The sequence below is a fragment of the Podarcis bocagei genome, assembly GCF_964188305.1.
Source record: "Podarcis bocagei genome assembly, chromosome: Z".
In the NCBI taxonomy this organism is placed as follows: domain Eukaryota; kingdom Metazoa; phylum Chordata; class Lepidosauria; order Squamata; family Lacertidae; genus Podarcis; species Podarcis bocagei.
The window spans coordinates 51,592,449-51,606,510 of NC_138140.1; the positions used below are offsets into that span (position 1 = coordinate 51,592,449).

Genomic DNA, 14,062 nt, shown 5'->3' on the forward strand with positions numbered 1-14,062 from the left:
GAGATTCGTCTTCTAAGATGCTGGGAAAGGGTACAGGCAGCAGGGAGAGAGGGCCATGCTATGTATGTCAACAAAACGTGTTTTGATGGTGATTTATGCAGTCAGCGGCTTTTAATTCCCCATCATGAGAAGGAATGTGGGATCAAAAGATAACACCCATCTGAGTTTGCTTTGTTCCCTCCTCCTTCTTAATCCATTTTCCTTTCATGCCATGTGTTTATAGATCACAAGCATGAGGGCAGGGACTGCCTTACCAGTGCATTTGTGAGTTGCCCTGGGAGCCTGGGGTTTTTTTGTTTTTTGTTTTTTTGCACAAGAGCAGGAAAAAAAATGTTTTAGATAGATAAAAGAGGTTTTGAAAAGAATCTAATTAATTAGAACCTTGTGGGGCCATTCATGCAAGGAGTGTTTATCTAAAGTTCAATGTCACAAGTTTGGGTATGTGGCTCTACCCACACAGGACTCCTTGTGCACATGCCACCATTTTTGTTTACTCTCCCCTTCCAGCATCCAACTCCTTCCCCTACGTCAAAAAGAGGATTCCCGTCAGTCACGAGCACCAAGTCAATCTGAAGCCGATCGATGTGGCAACTGATGAAATCAAGGCAAAGACGGCCGAGCTGCAGCAACTGTGTACTTCAGCAGATGCTGACATGATCCAACTGCAGCTGAAGCTTCAAGGCTCCGTTTCAGTGCAGGTTGGTGGCTGGGCACACTATAAATCACCCCCCCCACCACCACCATCATCATCAATTTATTCATCACCTTCAAACAACTATCACATCAGGGGTTGCTTTGCCACATGACTGTTGTAAGTCATTCTGAATTGCTTTTTGCCAGGGGGAGGGGGGAGTGACTGATAAATTTAATAATAAAATAGTTAAACACACACATAAAAGAAACCCCAGCAAATTCATTTAAAATGAGACTGGAACCCTCATGCCCTTGATAGAAACAGTGTGCTGGCTACAGGCCAGTTTGCTTTTTCAGAAACCGTCAACTGACATCGGTTCCCAGCAACCTCGAGATCATTGGATGGAAGGTTTTTGAATTGCAATTGTTTTTAGAATGTTTTTAACTGTGATGGCATTTACAGGTTCGTAAATTGCAATTGTTTTAAGAATGTCTTGATCTGTTTCAGAATGCTTTTGCTTTTCCGTTTGTTTCAACTTAGGTATCTGTTTGCAGCCCTAGGCCTTCTGTGCCAGTTGTAGGACCGGAGAAGGTTGATACTGTGGGAGGCAATCTTTTGGGTATTTGGGTGCTAGGCTGCTTAGGGCTTTGTACTAACGTGGTGGATTGATCCCAGTAGCTCACTGGCAGCCAGTGCCGTGCTCTCAAGATTCATGACATGTGGTCCTCTCTCCAGCCTAGCTGCCACATTCTGCACTAGCTGCAGCCTCTGAAGTTTCCTTAGTGCACTATGTTCCTACAACAAACAGGCCTTTCCTGCTGTGATGCCAAAGAGGCGCACCTGTCACTGACAGCTTGTTGCTGTCAGACAAAGAGCACCTTGTCTGCCCAGGCATTTTAGACTTTAAGATTATTTATATTTTTCTAGTTTGCTGCTCCATTGTTTTCAGTTTTAATTTGTTTTGTCTGCTTTCTCATTATAATCATTTATCATCATCATCATTATTGCATATTTATTTATACCCTGGCTTTTTCCCTGACAGGGACTCAAGGCAGCTTACAGATAAAATAAGAACAGCTAAAAACATATTGGGGAGGGGAATCATTAAAAAACAATTAAACATTAATAGAATTAAAACTATATAAAAAGATCTATTAAAAGATCTATATATAAAAATAAAAGAGCTATTAAAAACATACAGATAATTGCAATAAAAACAGCATGGCACCAACCCTTTCATTAAAACCAGGCAGTTCCCAAAAGCCAGCGGAAGGACAACAAGGAGGGAGCCAGTCTAACTTCTCTAGGGAGGAATTTCCAAAGTCTGGGAGCAGCCACCGAGAAGGCCCTCTCCCGCGTTCTTACCAAAGGGTCCCTTTTTACTGTTGTTGTTTTTTTGTAAAATATTTATTAAGATTTTCAAAAAAATACAAAACAAAAAGAAAAAAGAAAAATACAAAATAAAAATGGTTAAAAACAATTCAATCTTTCCGTCAGATATTTTTCATTTGCTTATTTCCCGGACCTCCTCACGCCTCCCTTTTCTGTATTCCAGTTCAGATTGTTAGTTCAGCAAATCCCTTCCCTCTTTATTCATCTTAGACTTCAATTTTAAAATATTGTGACATTAAATTTTTACCTATTAATAATCATTTTCTCTTATTCCCTTATAACATTACAGCTAAAGACCACTTCGTTTCTATCCAACATCATACTAACATTCATTAATTTTACAATGTTTCTGTAGATAATCTTTAAACTTCTTCCAATCTTCTTCCACCGACTCTTCTCCCTGGTCTCGGATTCAGCCAGTCATTTCTGCCAATTCCATATAGTCCATCACCTTCATCTGCCATTCTTCCAAAGTGGGTAGATCTTTTTTTTTTTAATAGATATTTATTAAGAATTTTCCATTTCAAAAAACAACAACAAAAAACAACAAAAAACATATACAGTTTAGAACCCTTCTTTTTCTATAACATATTTCTCTGACTTCCCCACACCTCCCCTTCTTATATTCCAATTCAAATTGTTAATTCAACAAGTTCTTATCCCCAATTTTTAACCTTTTTATATTTAGTTCAATTTAAAAGACCATTTTTACAACATCAAAATTTATGCATCATCATCTTTATTTATTGCATTAGCCGTGTGGCCATAGCATAATATACATTGAGATAACAGCATAAAATAGGGGTGGGGAGGTAAAGGTAGATATCGTCCTGGGCGATTACTTTAACAAACAAACAAACAAAAAAAAAAACAACTGTTGAGGCTGGAGGAGGACCGTTAAAGGGTCCTTCAGCTCCTCAGATATGTCCTAGTTCGATTGTCCTTGTACAATAAGGCTACTTGGGACTTCGTTCGGTTGTGCGGCGTATCGACTGCAGCTGTGGTGTTAAAGAAGACGTTGGTGCCGCTTTCCTCTTCATCACACTAAGCAGGAAGTTTGCTGTCATCTCGGTAATCCAACAATCAGAATCCTGCAGAAAGAGGGACACTATCCAAGGCTGGATTGGGAGATGAAGCTTATTCACTAGGGGGGTTAAAAACCGAGATCTTTCATCTGTCCAGTTGGGACAGAAGAGCATTACATGGTCCATAGTCTCCAGGGCCGTGTCATTACAAGAGCATGTTCTATTTGCAATGGGAACTCTGGAATAACGACCCGACAGAACTGCTGTAGGAAAACAGTTGAGACGGGCACAGGTAAAGGCCCTACGCTTAGCCTCCGAAGAAATTGTGAAGCAGTATAGAGGGATCCCTTCAGGGGGTGGAATAGCTAGGGCTAGGCCTGAACACGGTCCTCTTGCATAGGAAGCTGTGTTAGAAAAATCAAGTTGCTGTAGTTTCTTTTTAATTAGAGGTAGGGCCGCCGGGCTGATACACTCTAAGTTAAGTACAGTTTTACAGTTCAAATTGAGAAGAGAGCGGAATTTGAGGTTAATTGTAGTTTTCCAAGGAGAATTATGAATATCTCTTAGGATCAGATTGGAAAAACCACCTCTAATTCGAGCATCCGATGTTAGTAGGTGGAAGCTGTAGGAAATGGCTCGGCTCCATGCTCGTTTAACAATTGACTGGGCGAACTCGAGTCGTAGGGCTGCACCTGAGACACATCTCGGGACGCCGGAAAGAGATCTCAGAAACATATGAAGTGGGCGATCCAAGTTACCTGATATTGCTGTAGTCCATACTTCGCATCCATATAATAATTTTGGGACAACTTTGGCATTAAATATTTGAATTGCTGCTGGAAGGTGTTTGCCGCCCTTCTGGTGGTAAAATCGGACAATGGCGTTAGAGGTCGTGGTTGCAGCAAGAAAAGCAGATTGTAGATGGGTGGTCCAGGAGAGATTATAAGTGAATATTACGCCTAGAAATCAAAGGCCAGATAAAAGAAATATTTAGAAGAACGCAAAACGTAGAGGAAGGGGTGAAGAAGACAAGATTAGAATTAAAGGATATTAAACGGGATAAGGAAAGAATTAAAGTTGAAATGTCGGACTTGAATAAAGCGCAAGAGGAGATAAAAGACATTATTGCAATGAATGAACTCCGACAGAGAGAGGCGAATCTTAGGCTGAGAGCCATCCCGGAGATACAAGGTGAGAATATTAAGGAAAAACTGATAAAAGAACTGGCGGCCTGGATGGATATATCAGTAGAAGAAATGACTGGAAATGTGCAGAACGCATTTAGAATGCGTGTCAAAACAACAAAATCTAAAAAATTTACAGGAGACTGTCTGATAACATTTAGGGATAAAGAATTCCGAAATAAGGTGTTGCAAAAGAACAGGGAAAAAAGACTGAATATAGGGGGAAATTACATAATCATTTTTAAAGATGTCCCAATTAGACTACTTAAACGAAGAGATTTCTATAAACCACTAGCACAGACTTTGAAGAGGAATAGAATTGAATTCAGATGGGAGTTCCCTGAAGGAATATCATTTGAATACAGAGGGAAAAGACATAAACTATTAAATCCAGAAGAGACCGGGAAATTCCTGAGGAAATATAAGGAATTAAGAACAGAGGAGGGTGGAGCAAGAGAAGTAGAGGAAGGATCACCTAGAAATACGAGAACAGAAGACGAACAAGAAACAGACGGAAGCGGATCAGACAAAGAGGAAGAAGAAGAAGGAGAGGAAGAAAACACAGAAAACCAGTAAAGGAGAGAGAGAGGAAAAAGGGAGGAGAAAGGGGGAAAAAGGGGGAAAAAGAGAGAAAAGTTTAGTGATTGTTAGGCACTATGGGGTTAAGAATTTTCAGTTGGAATGTTAATGGAATGAATGAGAAAAAAAAAGAGGAATAAAATTGAGCAATTCTTGAAAAAGAAAAACTTGGACATTATCTGTCTCCAAGAGACGCATGTGGCTAAAAAACACAAAAGATTACTAATTAATAAAAGATTGGGAATAGAATTTGAGTCTTCCGATAAAGAAAAGAAAAGAGGGGTTGTGTTATATATTAAAAAAAAGATTGAAGCTAAACCAATATTCAGAGATGAGGAGGGGAGGATGATTGCTGTCCGGATCAGTTGGCAAGGCGAGAGTTTGATTCTGATTGGGATCTATGCACCAAATAATAATAAGACCGATTTTTATAAATACCTCGAAATGAAAATCTTGGAATATATGGATCAGAGAATCATTTTAATGGGGGATATGAATGGCGTAGTCTCCTTAGAAGCGGATAGACTGAGGGAAGGAGCAAGTAAAGAAGGGAAATTGCCAAAATCATTTTTCACAATGGTTAAAAACTGTAATCTGATGGATATTTGGCGTCTCAGACATCCATTGGATAAACAATTTACATTTTATTCCGAGCCTCATCACTCGATGTCACGGATTGATCAGGTCTGGATATCAAATGAACTTTGCCCTAGGGTAAAACAAGTTGAAATAAAACCGAGAGTAATTTCTGACCATAGTCCGATAGAATGGGAATTGGAGAGCAATGATAGAAGAACCTTCAGATGGAGACTAAAAGATTATCTTTTAAATGATCAAAGAATTGTAGAAAATGCGCATAAAAAGCTATCAGAATACTTCATGGACAATCGAGACAAAGGTACAAATATTAATATGGTCTGGGACGCTAGCAAAGCTGTGATAAGAGGATATTTTATCCAACAGAATGCAATTAAAAATAGGAACAGAGAGAAAGGAAAAGATGAAATTTTAAGGCAGATTATGGACTGTGAACAAAAATTAATTCGAAAACCCAACTCTCAGAAAATAAAAGAAAACATAAAAATTCTCCAAGCCCAATTTGCTGCGATGATAAACAGAGAGATAGAGTGGAATATTAAAAAGTTGAGACAAAAGAGCTTTGAATTCTCAAATAAATCTGGAAAGTGGCTGGCGTGGCAGATCAAGAAGAGAAAAGAACAAAGTACAATAAATAGAATTTTAATAGAGGGAGAAGAGGTTACCGATCCAAAAGGAATCAGGAAAGAGTTCCTAGACTATTATAGAAACCTCTATAAAAAGAAAGACAGAAACAACTTAAGGAAGATAGAAAGATTTCTGAAAGAGAAAATGGTGCAGAAAATCCCAACCGACAAGAAGCAACGATTAAATAAATTAATTGAAACAGAAGAGATAGAGGAGGTAATTAAAGATCTAAAAAGAGGGAAGGCTCCGGGACCTGATGGATTCACAGCAAGTTATTATAAAGAGATGAAATCTGTACTTGTGAACCCTTTGAAGGAGACCATGAATAATGCTTTAAGAAAAGGAGAAATCCCGGAGACCTGGAAGGAGGCGTTTATTACTCTCATCCCGAAGCAAGATGCAGACCTAACCCAGGTTAAAAACTATAGGCCAATTTCGTTGCTGAACACGGACTACAAGATATTTGCAGGTATTCTAGCAAGAAGACTGAAGTCCATACTGGTGGAAATTATCCATAAAGACCAGGCCGGGTTTCTTCCAGGCAGGAATATGAGGGATAATATAAGAAATATAATTAACATGCTAGAATTCCTATCGGTCAGAATTGACAAGCAGGCGATAATGATGTTTGTAGACGCGGAAAAAGCGTTTGATAACGTGGCGTGGGACTTTATGATGAAGAATCTAGAACACCTGGAAGTGGGTAGATATTTCTTTAATGGGGTGAATGCAATATACAGAGATCAAAAGGCCAAACTGATCATAAACAATATAGTGACAGAGGAAATAAAGATACAGAAGGGAACACGACAGGGTTGTCCACTCTCCCCGTTGTTGTTCATAATGGTATTGGAAGTACTTTTGAATTCAATCAGACAAAACGGGAAAATCAAAGGAGTAACAATTGGACACCACGCTTACAAGACCAAGGCATTTGCTGACGATTTAGTCATAATGACAGAAGACCCAATAACCACAACAGAAGAAATCCTAAAGGAAATAGATCAATTTGGAGAAATAGCAGGCTTTAAATTAAATAAGAGGAAAACAAAGATGATGGCAAAGAATGTAGATCAAAGAACAATAGAAATAATTCAAGAACAGTCACAGATACAGGTGGTCAAGAAAATAAAATATTTGGGGATTTGGCTTACGCCTAAAAACATAGACTTATTTAAAAACAACTATGAGCCAGTGTGGAGAGAAATAAAAAAAGACTTGGAAACATGGGGAAGACTGAAACTGTCCCTTTGGGGAAGGATCAACACTATTAAGATGAATGTATTACCGAGGGTATTATTTCTATTTCAGACCATTCCCATAATTAAGGGGAGTAAAATGCTTAAAGAATGGCAGAGAGCATTATCAAGATTTATATGGCAGGGCAAAAAACCCCGTATAAAATATAAACTGTTGACAGATAGAAGGGAAAGGGGAGGTTTTGCCTTGCCGGACCTGGGACTTTATTACGAGGCAGTATGTCTCTGCTGGATAAAAGATTGGGCTAAGCTAAAGAATAAGGAGTTACTCGATTTAGAGGGCTTTAATAATAGGTTCGGATGGCATGCCTATCTGTGGTGTGGCAAGAGGAAAATACACAAGGGGTTTGAAGATCATATTTTTAGAGGCCCACTTATCGAAGTATGGGAAAGATATAAGAACATATTAGAACCTAAGATCCCACACTGGCTCTCACCCCTTGAAGTGATGAGCCTCAAGAAAGTCAACATGAGCGGAGACTGGGCAACATATGAACAACTGCTAATGAAAGAGAATGGGAAATGGAAATTAAAACCGTACGAGCAGATTAAGGGGCACGTGTATGACTGGTTACACCATGTCAAAGTTAATGAGATGTTTAGAAAGGAGGCAAAAGATAGAGGGTATGCGGATAAAGAATCAAAATTCCAGACGGAAATTATAAATAGCGAGGTGAAAACAATATCTAGAATGTATAAGATGCTGTTGGACTGGAATTTGGCAGACGAAGAAGTTAAGACAGTGATGATTCGATGGGCTAATGATGTGGGCCATGCTATACAATTTGAGGATTGGGAGAATCTATGGAAAGAGGGTCTGGACTTCACCGCGTGTATGACAGTGAAAGAGAATGTCATGAAGATGTTTTACAGGTGGTATATAACACCTGTGAAATTGTCAAAAATGTACAAAGTAGACAGCAAATGTTGGAAGTGTGAAGGGAAGGAGGGTGTTTTTTACCACATGTGGTGGGAGTGCAGGAGAGTGAGAGAATTTTGGGAGGAAGTGTATATTGAATTAAAGAAGGTTTTAAAGTATACGTTCAATAAAAAACCCGAAATTTTCCTGTTAGGAATGTTGGGGAATGAAATTAAAAAGAAAGACCACAAATTTATGTACTATGCAGTAACAGCAGCAAGGATAGTCCTAGCCCAGAAGTGGGAAAAAAAGGAAATGCCAACAATAGAGGAGTGGAGATCGAAGTTACTGGACTACGCGGATTTGGATAGATTAACGGGAAAGATCAGACATCTAAGAGACCAAAAGTTTGTCAAGGACTGGGGGAAATATGTAGATTACTTGGAACATCTTAGTGAAGGTCAAATAACGCTAAGGGGATTCAGAGAAGCACTGTGAAATAGGAAGAGGTATTGTTCAAGATAAATAGAAGTAGAAGAATGGTTAATGACAATACATACTAGGCAATGTGTATCCTAGAATCTCATTGCGGAAGATTTACGAGCGGGCTGAAGGAAGTCCAGAAAGAGACGACTATGTTAATTTGATAGGTGAAAACCTTTTATTGTATATATGGTATATTTGTTTTGTGTTGTTATTTCTTTTCTTTATTCTTATGCTTTGGTATTTCATTCTTTCTTTTACTTTTGGAAAATTAATAAACACTTACCTGGAAAAAAAAAAAAAGAATATTACGCCTAGATATTTAAAGGCTTTTACCTTTTCTAAGTAGCCACCTGTGATCTTAAGCGGCTCCAATTTGAGTTTGCGGGAACGAGTGAAGTGGAGGACTTTCGATTTTTTATAATTAATATTAAGAGCTTCCGCCTTACAATAGGCGATAAATGCGTTAACTGCGTTTGCTAGATCCGCAGCTGTTCTGGATAAGATGACAGCATCATCAGCATAGAAAAGGGAAACAACGGGGTGGCCTGCTAAGTGAGGAGGGTACTTCGATGCTAGCTTCAAAGTGGAAATTGCATCGTGAAGATAGAGATTAAACAATAAAGGGGCCAAGAGACAACCTTGTCGGACGCCCTTGGCCGTTGGAAATGGAGTAGTGAGGGAGCCGTTTGGACCACTTCGGACGCGAGCTGTGGTGTTTGAATAAAGGGAAATAATTAGGGAGAGGAGGTGCGAATCAATTTCCAGATGGGCAAGTTTGGACCATAATCTCTACCTAGGAATGGAATCAAAGGCGGCCTCCAGGTCCATGAAAGCGGCAAATAGGTGGCCTTGCCTTGGAGCAGTGTATTTACTGGCAAGGTGATAGAGAGTTAGACAGTGGTCCATGGTTGACGCTGACTTTCGGAAACCAATCTGTTCCAGCGGTAAAATGTTCCTCTCCTGGACCCATGAGAGAAGTTCCTCCAATAAAACAGCGGCAAATATTTTCCCCGGGATGGATAATAAACTGATGGGGCGATAGTTCCTAGGGATGTTTGGCTGGCCGCCTTTGAAGATCGGAACTATTATAGCTTCTCTCCAGGAGTCGGGGATGTCTAGGGCGGAGGAGATAGCGGTGAATACAGGAGTCAGGTGTTCGCTCCACCAAAGAGGATCAGTCAGGAAAAGGTCTAACGGGACCATGTCTGGGCCGGGGGCCTTATTCCTTCGCATTGACATTATGATGTTGAAAATGCGAGTTGAGGTAAAGTTTATTGAGGAAGTGGGACTAAAAGAGCAGGAACAGAGGTCCGACGGGGACTGAGGGAGATCTGTAAGAAGATTTGGAGAAGCGAAACTGGTTGAATAATAGGCAATCCATTCATCAGCGGAAATCTGGGTAGCTGGATTGAATGGTGCCGAAGGTCTAACTAAGCGCCAGAAGGAGCGGGAGTCATGCCTCTCTACAGCCGAACGAAGAATGGACCAAGCCTCAAGGATGTGCTGCTGTTTCTTGCGATGAATCATGTTTCTGTATGTTCTTTTAATATCTATGAGCTTTGCGCGGGTTTGGGGATCGTTGGAAAATTTGATGATTCTGACCATTTTCCTAATTCGCCTTCTTAGGGCTTTACATTCCTTGTCAAACCAAGGCGATTCAGAGAAAAGGTGTTGGTGAGTAGGCGAAATGGTGGTTATGTAAATTGTTGAGAAAGCATCAAGTAATGTCCGGTATTGATCAGCGGGCAGGATTGGATCAGAGGGAGCTGCAGGCATATCAAATGATTTTTGTATGTCCAGGGCAAGAGAGGAGCTGAGGCTTGTCCATTTCTTTGTTTTGTATACAGGGTGGCTTTGTACCATAGTTCTATAGTTTGATGGGACAGAAGGTGGCTCTGTTAGGTTTAACAATAGAGTCAATGGAAGGTGGTCACCACCAAAATATTCAGCCACTTCCATTTTTGTAGAAATTGAGAATAGCTCCGGCGTCAATAAAATGTAGTCGACAACACTGGTTCCCCGGGAAGTGATACACGTTAATTGCTGCGAGGACAAGGGAGTAATGTTACCATTCGCTATGCAGAGATCGTTTTCTATGGCCAATTGGGCCATTAGTCTCCCCGACGCATTTGTTATAGGATCAAGAGAGCATCTGTTTCCCCAGGGGGGCTGCAGGGGGTTGTCCAGGAGTACTGCGGGAGATACTATATCATCGTCGTTGGGACCTATTCTTGCATTGAAGTCGCCTAAGAGGATTTGAGGAAGTCCTGGGTTAGTTGTTTGAAGATCATGGAGCCAAGACGAAAGTTCAGACCATCTTTCATTGCGGTCAGAATCGTTAGTTACTGGGGGCAGATATACTGTAGTTATCAACCATGGGTTTTTGGTCTTTGGGAGATGGATCTTTATAGTGAGAAAGTAAGGGGAAGATTTAATTTCCTCGCAAATAGTGAGAGATAAGCTGGTTGAAATAAGACAGGCAAGGCCAACTTGGGGGCGACCTCTGTTGGTTAGTTTACGAGCACAGGAGCTAAAGGAGCAATAATTTGGGATTGCGATACTTTGTTGGGACCAGGTCTCTTGGAGGCACACAATGTCGAAGGAAGAGATAAAACTCATTGCTTCAGGATCCATTTGCTTTGTCGCCCAGCCGTTAACATTCCAGGAGACAATTTTAAGGCTCTGGGATGGGTTGGGTGCGTCTTTTAAGGAAAGAACTGCTTTTGCTTGATTTGTGAGTGAGGGTTGAGTCTGTTCATATCTAATGATGTTGGATTTCCACGGAGATAGGGAGCCGGCTGGAGTTTGGATCGATATTGGTGGTTTTTTGGGTTGTCCGGCTAACCGTCATTTAAATTCTTGTGGGGAGCTCTTATGCAGTGAGGACGCTCCCTTAAAGAAGTCCGTTATTTTCCTTTGCTGAATGTTGACGTCCTGGTGAGGTGAGTCTTTTGCTCTGGTGCGCGCCGGTTGTGGTAAGTCTTTTGCTCTGGTGCGATCCGGTTGTGGCACGATCAAATCACAAGGGCCAAAATTGGGGGGGGGGGCAGAAAAGAGTTAGCATCCTGGTGAGTAGAGATAATATTTGGCGTTTTTAGCTGTCGAGCCCAACTAGGCTCTGAGGAGGCTCCTGCCAAGTCCGCTGGAGCTATCCTCTTTGGGGATCTAACCGATACACTTGTGATCATTTGATTTATATGTCCTGCTGGGTCTTCAGTCCACTCTGTGTTGACTCTCGACACTGTAGTGTCTTCCTCACATAATTTTTGGATTTTTGGTGGAGAAGCCTGACTTGGAGTGGCCACTACCGTCACAGGTCGTGGATGGTCTTCGATGTATGTTGATTCCAAGTCCGGCATGGAGGGATGCAGGGGCGACGATTTGTCCAAGGGAGTGTTATCCTGAGATTCATTCTTTGATCGGTTAATCTCAGAGGGAACAGTTAAGTCTATTAAAAGCAGGGATGTGTTACCAGCATGAAGGGGAGGAGAAGAGTCTGCCTCCTGCCGTGAGACCTTCCCAACCAATGCCGATGGCACCTTGTATGCTGGATATTGGGGGCTTGTTGTTTCCACCTCCATGGGGCATGGCACCGCTAAGTTAGAGTGGGTATTCTTCCTAGGAACTCCGTTGCAGGCGATACTTAGGAGCTGAAGTTTAAGTGAGTCCAGCCTATTTATAATTTCTTGTTGTTCCCGCTCTGGTAACTCTCCAAAGGAGGCAATAAGCTCTCTTTCCTCCTGGGGTGTCAACGAGTTACTGGCACAATCATAGTGTTTAGCTGAAGAAGTGGGAGTACTATGGGACTGGCCCAGACATGAGGTGTACAGCTCAGCCCTCTTTTGTGGTTCAGGATAGGAAGGTTGTACCGTCTCCTTGATTGATCCCTCCGATAGGAGGGGTCTAATTATGGAGTCCATGAAAACTCTCGTTGGAAAAATGCCAAGACTATTCAAAAACAATTTTTGCTGAATAATGAGAGAGGGGATTTTTGCAGAGCATTATTCTCTGGTATCTGTTCTGGTGGATTAAAGGAAGCACAGCACAAAGATCTATTTGTGATGTCTCGAGTTTTAGAAGCCATCTGAGGTGCTCTTTAGTCCCATGCAGCGTTGCCCAACTTGGGTCCCTTTCCCGGAAGGTTAGGGAAATCTTCCTTGGATGTAGAATCAGGGATTGGCGATTCAGTGAGGGGTTGATATTGTATTTGCAGTTCTTCATACGATCAGTGTTTGGAGAGGCTTTCTGCCGGCGCAATGGAACATCTACTGCCCCATCTTGGGCTGACTGAACTGACTGGTCATCCAGTTTTTGCTGCAGGCTATGCAGCTGAGAGGATAGGCCGTCAATTTTCTTAAATATACAGTTTAGAGTTCTAATTAATCAATATTCATTCTTAAATCTTAAATCCTTTTTCTAAAGTTGACCCAAATTCCCTTCCACGAATTCCCCACTTTTCATACTAGTAACAAAACAGAATAAAAAGAAAAAAGATGGATTATAATTATGCACCCTTTGGATCCCCAAACCCCACCCCTTCCCCTTAACGGTTTCAATCCCCAACAAATGTCCATCAGTCTTAATCTGCTATCAGCCTGGAGATCTCACGTCCAAGGCTCTCAATTCTCTCTCAGTTCCTCTCTGCCGGTTTTTTTTGATAGTCCTTAGTATTAAACACCAGATCTCGGAGACGCTCTGGCCCGATAGGAACAATGTTTCTTCCAGCCAGACCTCCATACTTAAAAGTGGAGCCCAAATCTTGTTTCTTATTCCTTTCAAGTCCAAATGTCCCAAAAGCTCCAACTTTCACCTTAATCAAATTTGTAATCCTTGGGTCTACAGATCTCCACATAAGGAGATCTCTCCATTCTTCAATCTCAAGCTCAGACCAGATTTTCATCATCAAGTTCTTATTTTCCTTTGTAACCATCATGTCAGGCCTCTGGCTCTCCTTTGTCATCTGCAACATTACATCTCCTCCTTCCTTTTCCTCAGAAACAACATGTGTCTCTTTCTCCACACTCTCAAAGTTCTCAAATTTCTCCTCTTGTCCAGCTGCATAAACTTCCTGGATCAAGTCCTTATCAAATTCAATGCACTTGTTTACTGTTAAGTCCAGGGTTGCAACGTTAGTAGCCAAAACATCAATTTGGCCTTGTAACTTTCCCAAGAGAAAGAAAATTCTGTCCAATTTAGCTTGAGTTTTCCCTCCTTCAGCCATTCTTGTAATGTCCCAAAACCCCCTCTAGAGGGATTTGGTTACTTAGTATTCCTTCCAGTTCAAATCCAAAAATCAAGTTAGTTTGTATCAGTTTTTCCTTGTTTTCAACAAAATATAGCCAAATTGGAACGAATATAACCAGCAGAGACAGTATAAAACAAAGTTCTCTTTTCCCGTCTTGACAGCTAATTTGACAGCT

At 41.0% G+C, this 14,062-nt stretch overlaps 1 protein-coding gene across 3 annotated transcripts in view; it reads left to right on the forward strand.

The window, feature by feature from the left end:
- DOCK11 (dedicator of cytokinesis 11) overlaps positions 1–14,062 on the forward strand; it is a 199,849-nt gene that overhangs the window by 165,141 nt on the left and 20,646 nt on the right. For all 3 annotated transcript variants that reach the window (XM_081180379.1, XM_081180377.1, XM_081180378.1), the window contains one exon: positions 508–698. In XM_081180379.1, coding sequence (XP_081036505.1) covers positions 508–698 — 191 coding nt within the window. The remainder of the gene's footprint in view (positions 1–507; positions 699–14,062) is intronic.